This window comes from Petaurus breviceps, unplaced genomic scaffold (genome assembly GCF_028583685.1).
Source record: "Petaurus breviceps papuanus isolate PSGF00001 unplaced genomic scaffold, PetGlider_PUasm1.0 189, whole genome shotgun sequence".
Lineage (NCBI taxonomy): Eukaryota > Metazoa > Chordata > Mammalia > Diprotodontia > Petauridae > Petaurus > Petaurus breviceps.
In genome coordinates, this window is record NW_027185809.1 from 26,167,148 (window position 1) to 26,192,801 (window position 25,654).

Below are 25,654 nucleotides of genomic sequence, written 5' to 3' on the forward strand. Positions count from 1 at the left end.
CTGATTCCAAGCCTGGTGCTCTATCCACTGAACCACCTACCTTCCAAGTAGCCTCATAATCTTACTATCCCCATAGAAAATATAAGATGGGGGACTCAACAATCTAAGGAACACCTTAAACAAGTCCTTACTTCTTACTCTTTCTTCACTGTCTGCTCACTGAGTCTTCTTCACCTAACCGGTAGCTTAGATCAGAGGATTTTGAAGCTAGAAGAATCTTAGAAACCATTTAAGCCAGGAGTGGGGAACCTGCAGCCTCGAGGTCATATGTGGACCTCTAGGTCCTTAAGTGTAGCCCTTTGATTGTAGCCAAACTTTTGTTCCGTGAAATTTAGATTCGGTCAAAGGGTAGCATTTGAGGACCTAGAGGACATGTGGCCTTGAGGTCACAGGTTTCTCACCTCTGATAAGCCAACCTCTTCTTTTACAGATGAGAAAACTATTTAGCCTACTTGTGTACCCTTGGGCGAGACACTCTTCTGGTCCTGTGTTTCTTCATTCTTAAAACGAGGAGGCTAGACTTAAAGGCTCCTTCCAACTCCATGGCTGAGGATTCTGTCCTGGAGACCCAGAGGGGCTGTGACTTGCCTGAGCACCAAGTGGTGGTTTATTTATGAAGTCACAAGGAATATCTTGCCTAGAGTCCAAGGTAAGTGAATGGTTTCCTTTTCTCTCTATCTGATCCTCATCTGGAAGGCCATCTCTACCCCTGGGAAATCAGTCTTTCTTACTAATATCACGATCATTCTTATGAATTTGGTATCTGCAGTCATGTTCAAAATCCCCAATGCTGCCTTTGGTGAGCAGTGCCACCAAGAATGGAGGTGATGCGTGTGGGGAGTGGGAAATGAAGAGGCAGTTAACACTTGAGTTGCAGGTGGTAGATCTGGGAAATCAACATTAGGGAGAGAAAGCAGAGAGATCTCAGCACTGCGGGTCAGCAAGCATGTTTATTATAGGAATTGAATTCTAGCACAAGTGGCTCATCCATGTGTTCTTAATATCTGATTCACATTCTGGACCCCAATTAATTATTTTTTTTCTCTGTGAAAGTCCTGCAACAATGACTCAATGTGATGATCTTATGTTCTCAAAGGCTAAGCAGAATATAATAGTAATTACTAGCCTTTATACAATGCTTTATGGTCTGCAAAGTGCTTTGTTATCTCCTCTGATCCTCACAATCATCTTGTGAAGCAGGTGCTATCATTTCCTCTATTTTACAGATAAGGAAACTGAGGCACACAGAGAGGTTAAGTGACTTGCTCGAGATCACATAGCTAGTATCTGAGGCAAGATCTGAGGTCTTCCTGACTCCCAACCCAACATTTCAGCCATTGCATCATCGCAGGTAAGTTCTAGCAGGCCTTACTAAGATGTAAAAGCTTTGAATATAGACCCTGAGATAATACTGTCTCAGCTGGGCTCAGCCTACGGGCAGAAAGGCCTAGAAGGTGGATTTTTCTGGGGGGGATGAGAGGGCTTTAATAATAACTAACATTAATATAGTACCTCCTTTGTGCCAGACACTGTGCTAAGCATTTTATCACTTAACTTGATCTGCAAAACAAGTAGGTACTATTATTATCCCCATTTTACAGATGAGGAAACTAAGAGGTTAAGTGACTTGCCCAGGGTCACACGGCTAGTAAGTGTCTGAGGCCAGATTTGAACTTTGGTCTTCCTGATTCCAAACCCAGCACTCTGTCCACTGTACCACCTAGCTGCCCCTATAGTGACACATGAAACTGCCTAGTGTACAATAGACAGGCTATGATCTGCCTTGGTGTAGGGAAGACTCAGCTGATGAAATTACAGATCTATAGAAGTACCTCTGTCCATAATTAAGATATACTTAGGAAATATGTATCCTAAGTATAACCTGGGATTATCTGAAACTCTTACTTTGGAAAACCCTAGTTTAATTAAGAAAAAAAGAAGAAGTGAGCTAGCTTACAAACAACTGCGGCAAGCCAGAGGTCACTGTGATAACAGTTTTATTCAAGTCTGTGTGTGCTCTGGTGTTGAGACAAGGCTGAGATCAGCATTACACTGTAATACAATAAGAATTTTAGGCATTGAACCAAGCCTGCTTGGCACCCTTGGTTAATAATTTACAGTACATCCAAAAAAAAAAAACAAACAGAAAAAAACCTGACCAATTTTAATCACCACTCTTCTGTATTTAAACATTATTAGGGAGATGAAATAACTTGTATGCAAAAGTGAAGAAAGAATGGGAGGGAAAAAGACAGGACAGATGGACCCAGTCAAGGAGACAGAGACCTGTTGGTCAATTTCCTCATCGTTAGTTTCAGCAAAATGAAAGAGATAGCTACTCCATCCAGGCATAAAGGGGATGTCCTAAAGAAAGCCTCTCTGGAAATTAAAATAAGTTAAATTCCATCTTCAGTTTCTTTCCTTAGTCTTCTGGAAAAGTTCACTAATTCTGAGCCCCTAGAGTAACTGTATCCAACCGCTGCAGAAGGACTGTTAATGATTGTCTTAATCATAACAGTTTCTGGATGTCCCAAGGATGTCTGGATCCAAGACAACACCAAGACAAAACCTAATTTCAATTTCCCCAAATTTGCTTTGGGAATGCAAGACAGGAGTGGGGGGAGGGGGGAGGGGGAGGGAATTGAAATGGAGAGGGTGGGGAGATTTGCCACACTAAGGGCTCCCAATTTAGGATCTGGAAGAAATCTTAAGGAAGAAGGACATAAAGCTGTGGTACACAGATGGGACAAGAAGCTTGTAGATGTGGTCAAAGAAAAGAACCTTTAACATTGGAGTGGGAAGAAATAAATGACACAAGGATAAATTCAGTCAACAGTTGGGGGAGGATCACAATTCCCATGACCCACTGGGCCTATACATCAAAGGAGAACCAGACTCTAGGAACTTCTGCCTTAATGAGGCTTATAGACATTCCAAGGTGGCCCCATACCACCACCACCCTCCCCAGAGCATTCTCAAGACTCCACTCCCACAGCACGGAAGAGAAAAGCCATGCTTCATGTAGAAGGTAGTGGAGAAGCTAAAGGTTACACACCCGCCATCTTTTGGCAGCTGATTTAAGTCCTCACTTTCTTAGAACACACATTTCAAATACAGAACTTGAAGTTTCCTATATACTGTATCTTCATCCTACATACATTATCCAAGTTTTCTCTCTCTTAGTCTTTCTGATAAAATGTAAGCTCCTTGAGGGCAAGAACAATTTCATTTGTTTTTAAATCTCTAGTACTTTGGCACATAGCATGTGCTTAATAAATGCTAACTGATACCGTAGTAATACCTGGCAGACCACTGGAAAATATTGGGGAACGTTAGTACCCCATTTTCCCCAAACTAATCATCCTAAACCTGATGTCCAAATAAGGGTAGCCTGTGATTTGAGGTCTTGGCAAGTACATTAGTGTCCCTTCTACCTGTCTGTGCTAAGGCCTGAAATGTTATCATCATGGTTTGAAATGCAAATACCTTTCCAAGGAATAACACATTTATCAGCTAACATCTGGAGGGGGAAAGGAAGTTGGAGAACGTGGGAAGATTATACCTATAGGAATTGGGCCCATAATGAAGAGAGAAGCAAACGGAGTTAAGGAGACCTCAAAAGACCTGCTTCACTCCACAGCCCTTATTTAGATCCAGATTCTAGCAGAGCTGGGGCTGTTGTTGAGTCATTTTACTCATATCTGACTCTTCATTTGGAGTCCTTTTTGACAAAGATACTGGAGTGGTTTGCCATTTCCTTCTCCAGCTCATTTTACAGATGAGGAAACTGAGGCAAACAGGGTGAAGTAACTTGCCCAGGGTTACGGAGCTAGTAAAGGTCTGAGGCTGGATTTGAACTCAGGAAGCTTCATCTTCCTGATTCCAAGCCCAGTGCTCTATCCACCATACCGCCTAGCTGCCCAGAGCTGGGGCTGGGAGGTGAAATAATTATTTCCAGGAAGACAGGAAATCTATCATTTCAGATATAAAAGTTTCAAGTAAACTAAGGCAAGTAACAGATCTTTCTAGGATCCTTCTCACCAGGAAGACCAAGTTCTCAAGGGGTATGAGGAAAGGGGAGTGGCAAGAGAAATGACTGACTCCACATACCATCCATATTTCCGATTCAGAAACCCAGGATTCACTTCCCCTCTAGGCAGGCCCCAGAAGTGCCCACCCCTCATCTGGAGAAGGTTATTTACTGGGGGAAAAGTTTTGTCCATAGTATCCTGAAAAATGTTTTCCAATTCCCTGTGACAGGAAGCTCTGGCAGACTGACTGTCCCAACTTACCTATCGGCCATAGGAAAACTCAGGAGTACAGAAGCAGAAAGGGAAGACTATTTACAGGGATACAGAAAGGATAAATAAAGCAAAGCTCTAGCAAAAGTGAACAAGTTCCCTCCTTTTGCAGTCAGGCCCAGTCAACTAATTCCCTTTTCCTGATAGCTGCCCACCCAAACTTAATATCTAAACCAACATTAACTATGTAGAGAATACAGAAAATCACATAGACTTAAAACACATATACTTAAGAATGGAGAAATATGGGCTATAAATGCAGAGCTCTCAACTCAATGTAGGAAGGGATTAGGAGAGTAACATCTGGACCTAGAGTTAGAAGACCTGAGTTCTAGATCAACTTTGTCATTAATTAGCTATGTGACCTTTGGCATTTTGCCTCCCTAAATCTCCTTTTCCTCATATGTAAAATGAAGGAGTTGGATTATATACTCTAAGGTTCCCTCTAATTCTCACTTGCTTTCATACATTGAGAGCACAGTAATCATAGGAACAATTGTCCATGCTTTGTCAGGTAATGGTTCTCATTAACCTTATTAACCACTCATTAACCTTAGGTAGCATTCCAATCCCTGATTTTCATCCTCCTTCAAAGGCCACACAAGAATAGAGAATGGTGAACTCCATACACTGAAAAGATTAAAGTGTCCTCACCACCCTGAAGTATATCAAGAGATACAGATACAGATAAACACCTACCCATACATGTTCACACGTGCACGCACGCACACGCGCACACACACACACACACACACACTTCTTTATTTTTCCAACTCAGGCAAATAGTGACTTGCTTAAAACAAATGATAAGTATTTAGGAGTGGTGGTTCCTGATGTACCATATTTCCCTAGAAGGAGGCTGGCTACCCAGAGCAGTTTCTGGGTCTTGAAGGGTTAGAAAAGGGGTAGCATATAATGTGCCATAGTCCTTTCTCAAAAGAATGCAAAACATGTTTCTTGAATTAAGCAATTTGGGAGATTACTGGTGCTAGATTTGGGATTCCATGAGATGATAGAACTTCAATCTGGAAGGGACTTCAAAGAGGTATTTTTATTCCCATTTTATAGATAAGACAACTGAGGATCATTAGGATTAAATGATTTACCCAAGGTCATACAGCTAGTGAGGGGCAGGGGACTCGAATCTAAGGTATCCTCCTTCCAAGGACAGTGATCTTTCTACCATACCAAGATAGCAGAAAACTGAGGGGCAGCTTGGTGCAGTAGACTGGATTCATTCTTGGAAAGATCTGGTTTCAAATTCTGCCTCAGACACTTGCTAGTAGTATGATCCTAGAGGTCATTTAACCTCTCTTGGCTTTAGTTCATTTGTAAAATTAGAGGGTGGACTTAATGACCTTTAAGGTACCTTGCAGTTCTAATTTTATGATCCTATGAATCTTGACTTGGAAGGGACCTCAGAGGCCACTTAGTCCTAACCATGTAAGAATCCCTACTTAACAAATCATCTAGCTTTTGTTCTAAGTTGGGGGGGGAGTCCATGGCAACCTATTGACTTTGATATAGCTCTAATTGTTAGGAAGGTTTTTTTCTTACATTAAACCTCAATGTGCCTCTCTACAACTTCCACCTCTTGCCCTCCAGTTCTGCCCTCAAGGCCCAAACTGGTCGAACCTAATCACTCTTTCAGGTGACAGCTCTTCACATATTTAAGTCAGCTGTCATATCCTTCCCCTCACCTCCTCTCACTCCCAAAGTCTTCTCCAGAATAAACATCCCTAAAGTCTCCCAATCCTCCTATGGCAGGGTCTCTCTGCCATCCTAGTGTCCCACCCCCAGATGCTCACCAGCTTTTTTAATGTGCTTCCTAAAATGTAGTGCCCAGAACTGACCACAGTTTTCCCAATGGGGCTTGAACAGGACAGATCACACCAGCACTATGACTTCCCAAATCTGGTACAAAGATTCCTCCTGTCTAGAAGTGCCATGAACCTGGAGGTCCCTTCTGCCTCATCTCTGCCTCCTGGCCTCCCTGCATTCCTTCCAGTCTCAGTTGATGTCCCACCTTCTACAAGAAGCCTTTCCCCGTCCTCCTTAATCTCAATACCCTCCCTCTGAGACATCTCGTTTGTACATAGTTGTTTGCATGTTGTCTCCCCCTAAGACTCTAAGCTCCCTGAGAGCATTCTGACTTTCTTTATATCCAGAGCACTTACCACAGTGTCTGGCTTAGTAGATGCTTAATAAATGCTTGTTGACTTGCCTTGCCTTTAGATTACAGGGAGTTTCATAAGGCTGTTCCCACTTTAATATTTGTAAGCATCCCTTAGGCAGCAGCCTACAAGTCCAAAGCTGCCTTGCCCAGAGGATCTGGCACAATGTGAAAGAATAACATCTATTTTCCTTCCATCCAAATTCTTTCAAAGGAAGGCACTATAAGGAGAGAACTCTTGAGGGGCTTTCTGGATTAAGATTCTCAGACAGCACCCAACCTCACTTTGTGATACTTAATGGGACATGCTCACATATGCAAGCTAGGAAGACATCAGATCTCGAAATCAATAGACCTTTAATCCTGTCCCCAGTGTCTCTTCTCTGTGATAAGAGCAACAGTGGACTTTATGGATGGGGACTGGGGGAGGTCGGCGTGTGGGGTTGCCCAGTGAAAGAACAGCTGTTATTGGTCATCTCTTCTCTCTCCACTAATAGGAGAGATCTGGGCTTAAAACTTGGAGGTAAAACAAATTCAACAAAGGTGATTTAGTCCTTCCTTTTGAACATTAAGCTGTGTCCCTAAGACATGGAAGGTTAAAGAAAAAAGGACTTTGTGATAAATCACAGAATTTTCTAGAGTTGTAAGGACTTCAGCTGGTCATCTAGTCCAATCCATTTATGAAAAAGAATCCCTACTACAGCATACTCCAGAAGCAATCATATAGACTCTCCCTGAATAGGCAGTTCATTCCGCTTTGGTGATCGTTCAGCCATTTCAGTTATGTCTGACTCTTTGTGAACCCAGTTGGGGTTTTCCTGGCAAAGATACTGGAGTGGTTTTCCATTTCCTCTTCCAGCTCATTTTACAGATGAGGAAACTGAGACAAACCAGGTGAAGTGACTTGCCTAGAATCACACAGCTAGTGTCAGGCCAGATTTGAACTCAGGTATTCCTGCCTCTGTTGCCCCACCTAGCAGTCTCTTTGGGATAGTTCTAATTGTTAGGAAGTTTTTCCTGATAAGAATGGTATAAGGTCTAATCCAAGCTAGGATGTGAATGAAGGAGGTAGGTGGTGCTTTGAGTGAGGAGTACTATATTCAGCATCAGAGGACCTGGGTTCAAATCCTGCCTCTGCCACTTACTACTTACATGACCTTGTAGTACATCTAAACCTCAGTTTCCTTATCTGTAAAATAAGGGAACTGGGTTAAATGACTGATTTCTTTAGTACATCTGGGAAATGCTACAAGATCCACTCTACCCAGACTTCTTATGCCAAATATGGATGGAATTCAAACTAGGGGGGAAAATCAGGCTTCCAGAGTCAAAAGGCACCTCAAAAGTGACACCTTTTATTTCTTGCATTGCTAACAACCGCATCTCTGTCTCCATTTCCTTCTCTGAAAGACAAAGATCAGGATGACTACCTACCTCACTGATTACTGGTTGGGATGAGTAAAGGATAATTTTTTTAAGTGGATAAGCACTCTGAAAATATTCAAATGCCTAAGAAGAGCTCATGCCTAGCAATGATTCCCACTGGCTATGTCAGGAGCCCCTTCTCATCAGTTTTCTTCTAAACTATCTCCAAAAGGAGTAAGATACAAATCAACTCAGAGCCAAAGGGGATGAAAGACACATTGTTCAAACTTCCTCTCCCCTCCACAACTCAGCTGGTAATAAAGAAAGCTTCTTTCAAGAACTGGCATCATTTCTCGGCTGAAAATTAATCTCTTCCTGCCAAGGAGCCCAAAGTGCTTGATCAATATTGCCTTGTGAGCACTCACACCCTATGCTTTGGGAGGAAGGCTGGTGATGTCTTTTCAAAAGGGGCTAAGTGATTCAGCCAAGGTCACAAGGTAAGTAAGCATCAAAAGAAGGAAGAAGAGCCTGGAACATTATCTCCTCCTATCTCTCTGAGGGTCTAGGCTCTAGATGACAGATGCCTTTTACAATTTCTTCTTTGCTTGAATACTCAGATGTGAATACCTCTCCCTTTCCACCAGCAAACAAATCCCACTTTCAAGGAAACTGAAAAAACTTTTAAAAAATCCGAGCTGTTTCTTGTCAGATACCTCAGGGACTGCAATTGAATCTCACATAAAAGAGGGAGTTGAGAGAGGGTGCTGGGGGTGAAAAAATGCCTACAATTAAAAAAAAGGTATCCTTCAAAGCTATTTGAGTAGAATTACAAGGTAGTATGAAAGGCAACTCAGATGCCCAGCAGCTGGCTAGCCTCTCAAGGAAGTGGATGAGAACTGTATCTGAGTCAGTGAAGTGAGCAGGAACTTTAGGAAATAAAAATTTTTCTGACACCACATTCCATGTGGTTTAACACATTGCATAGTGTTAAGGACTAGGGTCCCTAGGTAGCACTAGGGAAGGTCAACTACTCTCAATGAAAGTAGTTTGACCCACAGCTTTGAGGTCAGCTCCTGCTCAGAACCACAGAGAGCGCGAAGCTAAATGGGTAATATCAACAAAAAGGTCATTCCCAGTTGGCTTCTGACCCGATGTCCGCAGCAGAAGTTGTACCGACTCCCCAGTCCTGGGAGGAGGATAACAATGACTCCTTCCACTTCATTGCCGTGGGCTGGCATGATGGGAAGACAATGAGGTAGGGCAGAGGTCACCTGCCCCTGGTACAGAAGAGAAGCAGGGAGCTGGATTCCTTGGGCTGGAGGTAAAATGTCATTGTGAAAATTCACTATCTTTATGGGACTAAAGCAGCACTCTCTGTACCTGACCAAGAAGCTTCCCTCTCTGTTCTTCCCTTGTAAGAGGTCTTATTCTTCCTTACAGAAAGGAAGAAACTTTATGCGAATATCAACCTACCTCCAGGCTCAGGAATGTCTCAGCAGAGGCCCAGTGTACTGTTAAAAGTTACAGATGGATTTCACTCAGTTCATAACATGATGGAGAAACAGAGTGGGAGAGGGGAAGCGCGAGGTTGAAGAAACAGATGGAAGAGACCTTAAGTGAAGTTCATTATTCAAGTAAATAAATAAATTTCATAAATGTCAGAGCTGCTATCAGGTTTTTTTTTCTTCTTTTTTCATGTCAGGAAGATTGGGCAGTGCTAGAAAGAGCCTTGCTGCTCCCCCATGGTCCAAAGCCCAGTGTGTCAAGAAGTCACAGTATATGGAGGAGAGAAGGCACAGAAAACTCTGGCCAATTTTGATGCTATGTATGTTGGGGACATCCTATGCCTTTATAAATCTTGTCACTGAGCTACGATGTCCTATTTAGGGAGGTGTTTCACAACCTCATTTTACAGACACGAACAACTGGACTGAAGTGACCTTCTGAAGTTGATAAGGGTTGTTGCTTGAACTGAGAGTAACTTCAGGATCTCTATTCCCATTCCCTAGGTTTTACCACTGGATGCCAATTCTGCTAAAATTTATGAGAAAACCTCCTAAAGTTTGAGATATTTTTACAAACCATACATGAAGGCTTTCAGTTACTGGTCCCTGGAGAAGTGAGGGTGAAGAACAAGAAGAAAGGGCATAACAGAAAAACCAAAGGAGTATAATAGGGCCATCCCACAGAGAATACAGAGCTGCCCACCTGCTTTCACCAGGTCCTTAAGCACTGAGTCACATACAAACGGCCAGAAATAGCAAGGGGCTTTGGCATCCCCAAAGCATCCAAGTCTGTCAATGAGGTTGGCCAAAAGCAATTAGTACAGATCTGCATATGCTCCATGAGAAGGTCATATCACACAAGAAAAGGGACAGACACAAGACTCTGTCTCCAGCACCTTAAGTGGCACCAATGAAGGATTCTCCCAAGAACCCAACCCACAAGTTTGGTAAGAGTTTTTCTACAAACATGATTTGGCCCCACACCAACCATAGGGAGGTCAGTGCCTTTACGATGCGATAATCTCCACCCTTCTCTGAGTCTTGCTAAAAGAAGCCCGAACATTGACTCTTCACTACAACTCAACTATATTTCCCCAACCCTCCCCCCTTCCCACCCCCAAGTCCCATGGAGGTGGATCAGATAAATAGATCAGGAAAGTAAAATGGTGGCTGGGGGGGATGGTAGGTCCATCAAGTCATATGCCTTTATCAAACTACCTGCCCCCAAGCATTCCTGACAGCATGAGACACAGTCAGCCTTAGGTCTCATAATGACCTTGAACTAGATTAAAGGACAAGGGTGGGGGTAGAGAGTGGCAGAAGAATATCCAAGACTGGTGTTTGTAACCACAGAACTCTGGAATGACCAAGAGACTCTGGGACAGACCCTGGGCCTTCCCTACTCAACGGTGCTCGGGGACAGCGGGCAGGTTTGGCTGCATCTGAGCTGCCATGCCATGGCCCGCTGAGGTATACTGCAGAGCTGGAAGGTCATTCATCCACTTCCCCCTTCCCCCTCCCACACACATACACTCAGAGCTAACAGGCTACATCAGTGGTGGTGGTTCTAAAAAGGAGAGCTCACTGTTGGCTGGGGCCTTTGGAGCAGCTGCCCTCCCCACCTCTCCTGTCTTCAAAGTGCATTATCAGTGCAAGAGCAGGACTGGATCTTGGGGTGCCACATGGTGGGAGACATGCCCTGGCCAAGTACACCCAGGTCCTCTCTTCCCTTTTGCCCAGGCCTCTACCTTCACCCCAGATTCCTCTCATGCTAAGACCAAAACTCTTGCTGAACCTCATAGGTAGTGGATCTGTGTGTGTTTAGTTCAGATCTACACAGTGGAACAGTGCTGTCCTGGCTCTGTCCCTCTGCATCCAGATCCAAAAGGGCCTGTTCAGCAGGAGGGTGCCCTGCCTGAAGTGGGAGCAAGGCAGGAAGCCCTGGTCGCTCCTCCACAGTGCTACTGCTGCTTGCAAAGCAGGAGTCTAGGTTGCTGGGTGTCTCTGTGCTTGAGCTATTGGCGGGGGAGGCGCTGCAGGCATGGCTGGGGGACACGAACCACCAGGGGTCTAGCCGCTGCCTGTTGGCAGAAGGGCGGGGCCGGGGAAGAAACTCCAGAGTCTTAGGTCTTTCCAGTGCGGAGTCCTGATGGGTGTTCCACCGTCTTGGGGTCGGAGGAAAGACCAGGTTGGGGTCTGGCAAGCGAGGCACCTCACCAGGATCTCGGCTGGGGCTCGGAGTTTTCAGCATCCCTAGACAAAGAGAAGAAAAACACCCTGACTAATTGAAGGGCATGGGGCAAAGGTACCAAGCATTGAGAGTCAACAGTCACAGTGAAGGAGTGCATAAGAAAGAATATAACAAGTCTTGGGAGTGGAGAGTGTCAACTAGAAAAGAGCTGAAAAGTGACCCAAAAGTAATTACAGTCAAGGGCATGAGTCTCAGCCCTTCTGCCTACTCACTCTCTAACTAGAGTGCTTACCAGGAGATTGGAAGGAAAAGCAGAAAGATGATATATAGTTGTCCCTTCCACATCACAGGGGGTAAGGACATGATACCCCTGTGATCTGAAGATTCACATAAAATTTTTTGACCTTCCCTTCATATCAGAGAAGAAGTCTGAATTTTTTTCTTTTTCTTTTATGGGGTGTTTACAGTACCTTATTGTAAAATTGGGGTATATTTGTGGTATTAAAAGATAAAATATGTTGATATTATACAAAACTATACATATATTTTATGCATTTCTGAGTTTATAAACTTTTTCTGTGTCACTACTGGCCTTCACATATTGTCTATGGCTTCTGAAAATCCCCCAAAATTCCCATTTATTTTTTTTTATTTCTTTTTTCCCCATTTAATTTCTCATGCCGACCCATAATATATCAAAACCTGCAATGGGGAAAGTCCCAATGTGGAAAGGATAATTATATAAGGAGAGTGTCACTTAAATGTATGTGAAGATACGCCTATATATGTTCAAGCACAATATCAGATTAAGCAGATGTGAATAAGGAATTAGGGTTATGTGGGGGAGGGTGTATATGAACTGTGTGGATCCAGCTACTATAAGGTCATCTGAGCTAACACCATAATGGGATGCAGAAACCTAGCACATGATAGGAAATAACCCTTGGTCACCACAGGAAATTTTGTTTCCTAAAAAATTCAAGTATTTGAGTTTTTAAACTCAAATTCCTTAAAACTCTGGCAAGAGCCAGAAGCTAGACTTGGATACATTCTGCCCTATACATTATACAAGCTATAGTGACTTAAAATCTCCATATGGGTCCTGTATTTGATTCTTCTGAGGCCCCAGGAAATTTCACTTCAACCCAATACCCAAACTGGAAGATGCTCTTGGGACACAAGGGCAAAATTGACTGAATTTCTCTAAGATCTCAGCTCCATCCCTTCTTAAACAATTGAAGAGAAGCTTGTATTAGAAGAAGAGAAACTTTGTTCATTCACAGAGCATTCCACAAGAAAGAGGAAAAAGGGAGAGAAGGAATGGGGGGGAGGGTAAGGCTTACCTGCACCTGGTGTGGCACTCAGCCCATTACTAGATGGGCTGCCATTGGTCAGGGCTGCCACTGGCTTAAGTGCTCCATCAGAAGGAGTTCTTCTGTGACCAGTAGGTTGTGTGGGAACAGATAGGGTGACATGGGTGGGAGTCAAGGACTGGTTGGGGTTTCGCTTGAAACGCTCAACTTGGACATTGACCAGTGGGTTGTTGGTGCGAGGGGGCAAGGGAGCCGCCTCAACTGGACTGACTGGCATCTCATACACCACAATCTCATCGCTGTCCGATCGAAGGAGGGAACGAGTAGAGTTGCACTCAGAGATGGAGGACAAAGAAAGTAGTGTCAGAGAAGCCGAGGGGTCCCCCAGGAACAGCACTGGTTCCTCCTTCTTGAAGAGCTTGCGGGAAGGGGGGCTGGTACTCCGGCGGGGGCGGCTGGCCCTCTGGAAAAGGCCCTCACGCCTCTTCTTTTCTTCTCGGGGTGGCATCTCAGGTTCTTCCGGGGGTAGCAGCTGGCACTTTCCTGCCTCCAGCAGGTCAAACCCTAGGCCTGTGGCAGCTAGAACAGCCCCACATCCCAAGAGAGCTACCTCACAGCGGCGATGCTGGGTTCCTCCTCGCTTGAGGCTGTTGGTGGGTGTTAGCTGTGGGGTGCTGGTAGCTGAGTTAACTGGGGTGGGCTCCTCATGGGCTCCATCAATGGATGGGACATCCACCTCCTCACTTCGTAGGAATGGAATGCAGAGGTAAGACTGGTTGGAGGAATGGATTGCTCGGCTCTCCCCACTCTTCAGGCTTTCAATTTCTTCATCTTCTGTGGGGTGGGGAGTGATGGATGAAAGGCAAAAAACAAGACCAAATTGATTGAGCTGGCAGCTTAACTCCCTCCCTCTCTCTTTATCTAGCTGAGTAACAACAGTCAGTGATACTTAAAAAAATGAGGGGGGAAAAATCCAGTACAGTCTGGTGGCTGCCGTAAGAAAATACATATTGGACCACTAGAGCTTTCTCCCAATTTCTTCCAATGACTGGCATGGGGAAATTACTATTCCTCTCAGCACATCATCTTTCCCATCCCCCTAAAAGGGAGATCAATCAATTTGTTACCTCCTTCCCTGGGTACTTTTGAGCTAGAAAAAAAAAAATAGCAGGTCACAGCAGGCCAGGGGTGGGGAATCACCTGATGTCAGATTAATTTGACCCTTCCAAGGTAAAACTCTAAATATGCTTTGAACTCTATTAGAAACCCCATCCCCCAATACTCTTGGGTGGGAGGAGGACCTTGGGAGTTTCCCATCAATATCACAGTATCCTTTCTCAGCCCATCAGCAATGTCTGTCAATAACATCTGAATCAGAAGCCAAGGACTGACTGGATGTAGATTCACAGGCCTACAAAGAGCCCAGCAAAGAGGCTACATTATGCCTGAGGGAATGTCTTAAGCAACCCATGGAAGGGAGAAAAGGACATCCAGCAGCACTTTCTACCCTTTCCATTAGATTAGAAGCGCCTTGAGGACAGGCACTATCTTTCTTTTTCTTATTGTATTCCTAACAGTTAGCACAGTGCCTGGCACATAATAGGCTTAATACAGGTTTATTGAACTGAAGTGAATGAAATTTTTCTCTCTCTGGTACCCTCCTATGGAAGGGAAATGCTCTTGGGATCTGGGTAGTGGCTAGAATGATAAAACCAGGAAGACCCAAGTTCAAATTCCATCTCATATACTTGCTAGCTATGTGAGCCTACCCATCTGCCCTCTCTGAGCCTCAATTTCTTCATGAAAAAATGGGTATAATACTAGTAACCTACATCCCAGGGGTGCTGGAAGGTGCAAATAGATAATGTTTGGAAAGCAATTTACCTACCTTAAAGCAGCATGTAAGTGTGATTTATATGGGGAAAATACTTATTGTTTATCTTTTATTATTATTGTTTGAACCTAGCTTTATGTGGCTAGAAATTGCTTAACCCAAAAGCTTACTATTATAATGGTCAGCCTGACCTCTGAATGCACCAGGGAAGCTAGATGTCTACAGGGAATGCTTAGATACCAGTTAGATCTAAGCTCCACTCAATGCTTGTGTTTTGGATCCTCTAAATCTGAATGTTTACGCTTACATCTCTACCTTAATTTGAATGCCTAAGAACAGGCTTTTGGCACATCTGTCTGAACCCTAGATAATGTAAACTGTGCTGAGACTGGACAACAGTCACAACTCCTATTTGGCTCATTCTCCTCTACCAAATGACCAAATAAATTTCTTTCTAAAACAGTTTTAGATACTGGGGTTCATTCTTGTGACTAACATCTACCATTATTAATACTGTTATACTAATCCAAGGAGCAGCTAGGTAGCACAGTAGATAAGGGGGAGTCAGGAAGACCTGAATTCAAATCCAGCCTCAAACACTTACTAGCTGTATAACCCTGGGCAAATCACTTAACCCGGTTTGCCTCAGTTTCCTCATCTGTAAAATGAACTGGAGAAGGAAATGACTAACCACTCCAGTATCTCTAAAAACCCCAAATGGGGTCATGAAGAGTAGGATATGACTGAAATGAATGAACAACAAACAATACTAATCCAAAGTGATTGTCTTCAAATAGTCCCACTGATTAAGAACAGATACGATCCAGCTAAAACAATCCAGATAGCCTGGAAATACCCTTTCCCTGTAGGAGACTAGGGCAAGGGTCATTCTAGATAGTAAGCAGATACCCTAGTCTGTGACTGATATACTGGGATTCCACTAGTTTGAAGATAATTCCAGAATTTTCTAATAATAATAATTACTAGCATTTATATAGTGTTTGAAGATATTTCCAAAATAACAACAATAATAATAATTACTAGCATTTATATAGTGCTTTTATATATACTGGCATTTATAGCTTACAAAGCACTTTATATATTATCTCACTGATTCCCCATCACAACCCTGGGAGATGGATGCTATTACTATCCCCATTTGACAAACGAGGAAACTGAGACAGAGGTTAAAGTGACTTGCCTAGGGTCAGGTGTCTGAGGTAGGATTCAAACTCAGGTCTTCCTGACTCCATGTCCAACACTGTCCACTGCATCATCCAGCTTTCTATGCTGATAGAAGAATTGAAAAGGTTCTTTCATTTCTTGAAACCTCCCTCACACAGCAAAATAGGCCCCAAGAAGTCAGAGATCCTATGTGGTCAGTGACTAACGAAGTGCTATTAAACTATATAGTCCTAAGTTAATTAAAATATGTATACGTGTGTATTCCTCAAATATACTCCCTACATACCTCCTCATCAGGACATTTCTTCCTTCGGGACCCCACTTAAGCACCACTTTCTGCATAAAGTTTTGGGGGATTCCCTCCCCCCAACTGCAAGTGGGCTCCCTCAAAAATGTCCTTGCATTTAACAACTTTGTATTTATTTGCATGGATTCTCTATATGTCTATTCCATATATCCTTATATACCTCCTTGTAATTCTCATTAGTAAGATCCTTTTGAGAAGGGATCATTTGATTTGTTTTAATTCTATTTATTATATTACCTTATTATAATCATTAGCACCCAGCACAGAGTAGGCGTTTCATAAATATTTGCTGATTGGTTGTTGACAAAAATCACAAAGTTGAAAAAAAAAACCTGAGAGACTGTTTAATATTACTCCCTGATTTTATATATGAGGAAACGGAGGCCCAGAGAAGTGAAGGGATTTGCCCATTGTCAGTCACATGGTTAGTTTTACCCCCCATTGCACTGAATAGGTCCTGAAGAGCTAGTAAGTCTCAGTTTGGCAGAGCAGGTAATAGTAACAATATGAAGTAAGTTAGGGAAGAGACAACTTGTGGTTTGGGAATTAGACAAAAAGAAAACGTGGAAAGAGGGAAGGAAAGGGTTGATAAGGAATGGAAAACGCTTCAATTTAGGGAAGTGCTTCCATGTTCCAATGTTTGCCTTGTGGTAGTAAAGGGACCAGAGACCTCCTGAGGAACTGGGTAGAAGATAATGCTTTAAAATGTCATGCTTTAAGATTTTTTTTTGCTCTCTCCTCCTGAAAGTCCCATGAGGAAGAAATTGCAAGCATCATTATCCCCATTTTACAGATGAAGAAACGGAGTCTTCAAGAAATAAAGTAATTTGCTCAGGGTTATTGACTTAGTCATGGTTTGAACCATAATTGGAACACTGACTCCATCTCCAGCATTCTTGTGCTAGACATATTGTTTCTCAAGTGTGACCTATATGCTGCCCTTACCCATCTCAGCAAGGCTGGTAAACCCTGGAAGGGCAGGGTTTGTCCTCAGGCCTTTCCCCAAATTTGGAGCACTGTTTGACCACTGCTTGTATCCATCCACCAGGAATTTCAGGCTGCATAAAGGAAACAAAGGAAAACTATTACAACAAGACATTACTCCTTCCCTCCTCCTGACTCCTCCCAGACTATACATCTGCCTTCAATCTGATCACACAGACTACTCAGTTCTGCTACTCCTGGGGGCCCTAAAGTTCAGGGCCAAAAGGCCAACAGGAACCAGTTTATTTGTCAAAGTGAAATGAATCAGATGATAAAAGGTAAAAGAGTCATGAGCCATGGAAAAAGGTCTGAGAGCAGCAGCGTAACATCAAGGCAGGGGATGCAGGTGAATGGCAGGAGGGACAAGAAGACCCAGCCAGCCCAGCTATGCTTGTTCCCCCAGAGTATTTATTTATTGGGCCCATTTTAAGATGGCTAAAAACCAATCCACCAAGAATGAACCCACCTAATTCATCTCTGCTTAAATGTAAACCATAGGCAAGCCCCATGCAGAGATAAGTTCTAGCAGGAAACAGCTCAGCAGAGGTTATAGCACCCACCCCAGTTCACTCCAGCTGGCATCTTATTTTTCAGCCAAGTTCATGGCATGCTTAGGTAGCTCTCAAAGCAATGAGTTTAAAAAAAATCAGCAAACCCAAAAAGGGCACTCTGAGCGGTATCATCACCCCAGTGCACTTTGGGACATATGCACAGGTCAGAAATGACATTGTTCTCTTTTTAACCAGTTCTCCAGGAACCCTCAAAGACATTTCAAAGTCATTAACTTGTGGTGACATACCAGTGACACTCCCAAGAAATAGGTCAGGTGTCCAACAGGACACCTCTCATTCAAGACAGGGGAAATCAGAGGCCTGGTTTTAACTCCAGACAGTCCATTAAACTACATGATTTGGGGGTTTTTGTTCATTTGTTTTTGTTTAGTTTTTTCCTACTGGAGAAAAATGGTAGAACTTGTCTAATACAACTTTGTAGTGGAGATATCAGTAAGACTACACCCTCAGGCAAATGGAGGACCATTCCCACCATTCCTGCTCTTCTCTGGAATTCCAGCCCAATAAGAGAGGAGAAGGGGAGAAGCTACTTTATCTCCTAGATATACCTTAGAATCCTACCCTAAGTGGGGTCTCCATTGAGATTCCGACCAGCTAAAAATTATTCAGGCTATCACTTGTTACAATGAAAAAATAATTCCAGGAATGAATATGGTTTAACATACACTTACTGCCCAATAACACTGTCTGGAATCTCCCATAGTTCCACAGGGAAAGATATCATGACTTGCACAAAACGCTAGGGGACAGACAACCATGTATCATTTCTCAAGTTAAAGGGGCAGCTGAGATACAGTCAAAGGAAGAAAAAGGTCTGGAGAAAGCAAGGCCAAATTCAGATTTGCCTGGTGATTTTCCCGATTTTCCCAAGGTGCACTGTAGCACTACTTTAAACAAATAAACAAAGAAACCAAAAATAAGCATAGTCCTGAGATGACTGAAGCTTTAATCCCTTAAGAACTGCTAAAGAAAATAAGGAAAAAGATGTGGATGATGGGAGGTAGATACCAATACAAAGGCATAGAAAGGGTGGAGTGCAAACTCACCCCAAGTGAAAATGTGGAGACTCAGAGAGGGCACACAAACCATTAGTTCTCTCTCGCTTCTGAGGAGATCTTCAATGAATAAACAGAATCAGCAACAACCACGTAGGCTACACCCAGATCAGTTACCCTCCCCTACCCCACACCTGATGCTGTACCATGGACCTCCTGTCATTTATTTTTCAAAAAAGAAAAATAAATCAATTCATCCTTACTGGTCATACAAGCCAAGAGGAGTTCTTCTGGGTCAGAATTTAGGCCTAGTTTTTAAAAGCATGATGTGGCACATAAAAGAACGTCCAGTACATGGCCCCAACTTGGGCATTGGAGGAAGGAAGGGAGGGAGGGAGGGAAGGAGAGAGGAAGGAAGGAAGGAAGGAAGGAAGGAAGGAAGGAAGGAAGGAAGGAAGGAAGGAAGGAAGGAAGGAAGGAAGGAAGGTTAATTTTCTTAAGCACCTACTATGTGCCAGGTACTCTGCTAAGAGCTTTACAAGTATCATCACACTGGATTCTCTCAAGAACCATGGGAAGTAGGTGTTATCATGGTCTCCATTATACGGTTGAGAAAATGGAGGCAGATAAAGGCTAAATGACTTGCCCGAGGTCATACAGCTGGCAAATGCCTGATGCCACATTTGAACATAGGCCTTTCCTGACTCCTGGCCCAGTACTCTATCCACTACACTGAGGAGGAGAAATTCAAGGGCCAGGAATAAAAGAAATGTCTTAGTCAGAGAAGAATGACAGTTCAAGCTTTCTGGGGATCTTAACATGGAGTCCACAGATTCCCTGGAAATCTTGTAAATAGATTTCAGTTGGGCATCTGTGAACTTGTCTTTTTAACATCTTGATAACTGTATTTCAATATAATTGGTTTCCTTTGTAACTCTATATATTTTATTTTACACATTTGAAAACATGATTCTGAGAAGAGGTGCAGGGATTCACCAGACTGTCAAAGGAATTCAAGAGACAGGGAAGGTTAAGGACCCCTGGATTAGAGAATTGAGAATTGAAATAGATACAGGTGAACCTGGAACCTATTCTCAGCTCAAGGTGGTTCTCAAGGTGATTGGTCGAGTTACTTTATGGTTTAGGTTTCAGGTTTCTCCACTGTAAAATGAAGCTTCTCTCTGTAATCTGTGCGTCTTTCCTCCCCTTAATGAGATATGTCAAGCTTGAAAGAGATTAGATCTCTTGACCTGGGTCAAGAGCTCAAAGCCCAAGGCAGATTATCTTTCTCCTATCAAATAGAAAGCTTCAGCTCTGGAGATATTTTTAAAGTGAGAACCCTATAGGAAAGGACTTGGGGAAACATCTCATACCCATATTGTTCAGTGGCCCATGGTTATTCTCCTATGGAGCATTACTGTAGGATAATACTGAGTTTATTCTCTTGGAGAAGTAATTCAGTCCAGTCCTTATCAATGTTAAGAAAGTTTTGTTATTGTCCCCTATAATTGGCTCTTACCCTTCATCTCCTGAGACAATTTCCTTCTGCCCAAGTGTGCTTGGTCCCCAGGTACGTCCTTTCTTCTTCAGGGCCATCTTCTGTTCTTCCTCACCTTCCTCCTTCTGGACAACTGAACTTCGACCCCAGGTTTTGTTGCTTTCGCTAGGTGTCACTATGAGAACCACAGAAGAGATTATCAGGTGAGGACTGGAAGCAAAGTTCCCTTCATATCCATCTCCTGCACCCCACACTTGGAGGATTCGGAGAAGGAAGAGGGGGACTGAGCATTTGAATAACACAAAGAAAAAAGCCTGGATTTGGAGTCAGAGGGCCCTGGGTTCAAAATCGTGCCTTTGCTACTTACCACCCTGATGATACTGTGCAAATTTTTTAACCACTCTGGGTTAACCACTTTGTAAAGGAGTAGGGGGCTATTCAATACAAGGTCTATCACTATCCCATTATAGACTCTTCTTAGATGGGTGACAGACTGAAGTTACATTTGAACTCAGTTTCCTCATAAATATGGACAAGATAATATGTGAGGTACTTTTCAGCTCTAAATCTGTGATTCTATAATCTAGGCCAATGCTTCTTAAACTGTGGATTTAAACCCCACGGGGGATCATGAAAAATCTGGCAAGTAAAAGGTTTCTGAATAATAAAAAATTAATTAAAAATCAAACACATAATGAATCTGAGGTATTTCTGGCAGCACTTGCCCATTGCATCACAACATGCAACTTCACTGCAGCCTTGGTTCTGAACACAAAGCATGCCCACTTTGCACTGCACATGACGTCAGGCCGTGCAATACCAACAGAATGCTGCCTAAACTCGAAAAAGGGTCCCCAGTAGAAAAAGCCCCAATCTAATCGAATACCTCTCCTATTGCTGAACTTGTCAGGAAAATATCCTTGAATATAAAGAGATCTCAAAATCATACTCAAATTTATTCTGAATTCTCACAATTTTCAATAAAAATGGAAGCTAAATCTGACCAGCAACACAGTGTCTGAAACAGCTATGAGGCTTAAGACTTTGCTAAGCCAATTCTATAGGTTGGGGGATGGAGGCAGGAGAGGGGGGAATTAGGATGGAACAAAGGTTAGTACAAGGTAAGCACTAGGAAGAAAAAACCTTGGGCTTTTTTAATGAAGATATTTTTGGAGTTTCTATATTTTTATTAATTCTTTCCAGAGAAGACTGACCTCCTTTCCTGTTTCAAATATACTTAAAATGAGTAGCAATAAAAGGCTTTCTCTTCCTTCTACCAACATCCCTCTTACTGTAGACCTCTGTCATTTTGCATGTTGATAAGCATGATTTCCACTGAAACCTTATGGGAAGAATGGAAAATCAATCACAGGATCATAGAAGTTAGAATAGGAAGGATTCTCAGAGATTAGCTTCTTTCACTTCTTTACCTGACAGAAAAAGGAACTAACACCACAAGAGGTAATGACTAAGATCTCACAAGAAGGATCATTTCAGTTGTGTCTGACTCTTCATGACCCCATTTGGGGTTTTCTTAGCAAATATACTGGAGTGGTTTGCCATTTCCTTCTCCAGCTCATTTTACAGATGGGGAAACTGAGGCAAACAAGGTTAAGTGACTTGCCCAGGGTCACACAGCTAGTAAATGTATGAGGTTAGACTTGAACTCAGGCCTTCCTAACTCTAGGCACAGTGGTCTATCACAGAGTGCCTCAGTGGAATGTAAACTCCGTGGAAGGCCAGGACTGTTTCATTTTTGTCTTGGTATCTCCACTAAGTAGCATAGCACCATGCACATAGTAAGGGCTTAAAATTGTTTGTTAAATTGAATTGAAGGTTTACCAGAGGCTTTGGGGGATTCAAGACAGTACCAGAAGAAAAGAAAGGAGCAGAGGTTGGAAGAAACAAAACAAGTCCAGAGGGACAGTCTTAGTACATATTGGTACTATATGGGTTTGAAATATAGAAATAGTTGTCACATTTACTCAGCAATTAAACTCAGAAAAAAACTACCTCTCTGATTAGCATGGATAGGGGAAAGGGATTGTCAGACTAGACACAGAGAGGACTCAGTGTTCCCTGGGCAAGGATAATGTTAATTTCAATGTGTTCCCAGTCTAAGAAGAGTCTGTAGTAGAAGAATTCTTAGATCTTGTATCAAATAGCCTCTTATACCATTTACAAATAAATGAGCTTCAAAGATGTTTTTGGTTTCTACTTCTCTTTAACAATTTTTGACCAAAAAGTTAAAAATGGAGGGAGTAGAGATAGTGTTATTAGAAAAAAGATGGGGTGTATTTATGGTAGAAGGATTTGTGGATTTCTGGAGGTATGGATGGACAAATGGTTAAACCAGTGAATGACTAGGCAGGTCAGAAGTCATCTCCTCTCCCTTCCCCAGTCAAATGTACACTGGGAAATTCGCAGAATCATCATAGCCCACCCCTGTAAAGTGGGTAAACACCATCTTACATTGGATAGCTCTGAGTCGGGGAATGATGGTGGGACTTGCAGGAGGGCTAGAGCCGCTGCTGATCAAACTCTTCCTCTTGTCCATGGTTGGAGATGCCTGCACGGTGAACTTGTGCTGGAAATCTAGTTAGAGATGACACATATAAAAATTTCATGTTAGGAAGATTATTCTATAACCAAATACTCCAAACAAGATAAATGAAATTCCCCGGCAGGCCCAAGGGGCAGGCATCAGTTTCCTGAAAGGCTCATTCTTTCTCTCTTTACCTAAGAAATGCTCTTTTCAACTTGGTTATCTCATTTCCCTAGGACCTAGAGTCTAGAGACATGAGAAAAGGGAAAGAGGAAAATTCATTTGTGGATTGGATTTCATTAAGGACAACATTATATCTAATTTAGGTAAGCATCTTGGCATCAGAACCAATGACTACGTACATGCAATATGAAATTGAGTACTTTTCAATATAAAAAAAAGTATAGCATTTCATATTTATTCTGGGGGAAAAAAATCACCCAAAAGGCTATCCTCCTCATAATCTAACAGCTCTGCTTTGAACCTCTATTAGGAAAAACAGAAGAAGCAAACCAACTGTATTTCTGTAACTTGTGTGGCTTGCAAAAATGATTACTATGTCCTAACAGTGTGGAGAATGAATAACATGGGGGATATGGGTCAGAGAGCACAAAGACAGGAACTGTCTGCCAATTATATTGACCTGGGACGAACGGTCTAACTTCCAATGCTTTCTAAGAACAATGTGCTTATAGAGGCAAAATAATTTAAGAAATATCTAATTAAATGTGTACCCAGTGCATACATCTATGGTGATAACTTAAAGACAATTCTTGGAGTTCATTTTCTTTCCAGGACAATATACTTGGCAAGACACTGTAGTTTTTGCCAGACATGAAACATCCCCTCAAGGAAATTCCCCCTTACTTGAATTCAGCTGCTAAGGGGTGACTGCCCCAGGTTCAAGATAACCTGTGAGTCTGCATTTGAGTCTCCTAAAACTCAAGAGCTCCTACCAATGCCCTTATCTTTACTAGTCAGTCAACAAACACAATTAGCTCAAAGTAAAGGCATTTACTAAGATTGTACAAACAGTAACTACAAAAAATTAGTCCTGTAAACTTCGATTGTACTTTCCCACAACTACACATGGAGTCAATGGGAAATTCTCTCCAAAGGTTCTCACACAGAGTCAATGTGGGAAAAGTGGGCAAAAACTTGGAGTAAAAGAAAGGCTGTTGTTGTCCTTCATCCTTGCTACTGCGTGTGGCCTCCAACTAAATGAATAATTCTATTGCAAGGTACCATGGCCAATGTGGGGAGGGGAGAGCAGAAGAGAGAGACAGCCTGCCCCCCCCCCACAAAGACAAGCAATGGTTTTCCCTCTCAAGGGCTGACTTCTTCCAGAGCTAACTCTTTTGTCTGCTGTCAGGGATCACATTCCTCAGAGCTGGTTCCTGCTTTAGCTGAATCCTTAAGACATGTCTTGCTTTTAAAAGGGCCTCCGGGAACATGGTCAGTCAGTGGCTAACCGCCTCCTAGTTCTTTCAGTTTGGACTGGAGAATTACTTCACATGTAAAGGGGTAACAGAATGTTGACATGACTTTGCTTATATCCTTCACAGCTCATTGTCTCTGTCACCTGCTCCTTATTTTCTTTGATTTTATCACCTGAATAGGGGAAAAAGATCGGGGGTCTCTTGATTAATTCCCCCCAGTGTGGATAAATAAGACATAGGTCATATCTTCAAAAATTTTACAATCTTATTTCCCAAGGTTTAAAAATAAAAAAAATTAACTTATTTTGTGTTTTGGTACATCTTAAAAATGGATAAATGTGCATATAAACATAACTCTGTTGAAAGACAGTCGCGGTATGCTTATATGCAGTAAAGTTGATTTCTAAGAAGTCACACAAGAAAATCAGTCTCATTGATTTATAGCAACAGCCTCCAAATTGACAGCTAGATGCCCCTGGGCCCCAAGGGGTAAATCCACTGGCAGATGAGATGAGTTACATCCCTCTTTGCTCAAGACAGTCAATAATGGGGCTTCTCTCCAATGCAACTACACCTTTCCCCACTACCACCAACATTCCCCAACTACATTGTTTCCCATTGCTCATCCTCTCTTCTCTGTCGGGTGTTAGTTACAACCTAATCTTAGCTCTGGAACCCACAGAAGAAGATGCATAGATTTTATTAGGAAAAATCCTTCCTCCCAGTTTACTCTCTGCACCCCAGATCACCATGTGGCTACAGCAGGTACCCCTCAGATGTCAGAGTCTGTGCTCTGAAGCAGTGACCAGTGAGTAAGAATTTCACAACCCTTTTTATTTTGTACAAGACTTAGTAAGCATGGATGGGTTGCAATCTGCATCACAGATGTCATTACATTATTTTTTCTCCTTAATTTACACCTATTCCAAACCTCCTAAGGGCTCCATCAATCTTTCAGTCACCCAGGTTTGCCAACTTAACATCATCTTCACTTTCATTCACTCCACACATCCAATCAGTTGCCAAATCTTGCTTCTCTCTTATACTTTTTGCATCTGTCACCTTCTCTCTACCAATGCAGTCACTGCCCTACTTCAGGCCCTGATCACCTCTCACTTGGGCTATTATCATGGCCTCTTAATTGGTCTCCTCTCAAAGTCTATCCACACTCCAATCCATCCTTCAAAAAGCTGCCAAAGTGCGAATCTGATCATGTCAACTCCCTATTTAATAAATTCTACCAGCTCCCTATTTTCCCTAGGATCAAATGAAAAACTCCTTTGTTTGACATTTAAAGCCCTTCACAACCTGACTCCAACTTGCCTTTCCTATATTATTATATATCACTCCCCTTCCTGCATTCTAGTCTAGACAAACTGGCTTTCTTTCTATTCCTCAAACCCATACAAAATCACAACTAAAATGTCCAAATATGAATAGGAAACTA

At 42.6% G+C, this 25,654-nt stretch overlaps 1 protein-coding gene across 1 annotated transcript in view; it reads right to left on the reverse strand.

The window, feature by feature from the left end:
• Nucleotides 1-1,980: 1,980 nt before the first annotated feature.
• Nucleotides 1,981-25,654, reverse strand: part of MAP3K9 (mitogen-activated protein kinase kinase kinase 9) — a 129,118-nt gene continuing 105,444 nt past the window's right edge. The window contains exons 7-11 of the mRNA XM_069091738.1: nt 22,696-22,818; nt 20,245-20,398; nt 17,120-17,232; nt 12,879-13,682; nt 1,981-11,597 (exon numbers count right to left, since the gene is read on the reverse strand). Coding sequence (XP_068947839.1) covers nt 11,116-11,597; nt 12,879-13,682; nt 17,120-17,232; nt 20,245-20,398; nt 22,696-22,818 — 1,676 coding nt within the window. The 3' untranslated portion in view covers nt 1,981-11,115. The remainder of the gene's footprint in view (nt 11,598-12,878; nt 13,683-17,119; nt 17,233-20,244; nt 20,399-22,695; nt 22,819-25,654) is intronic.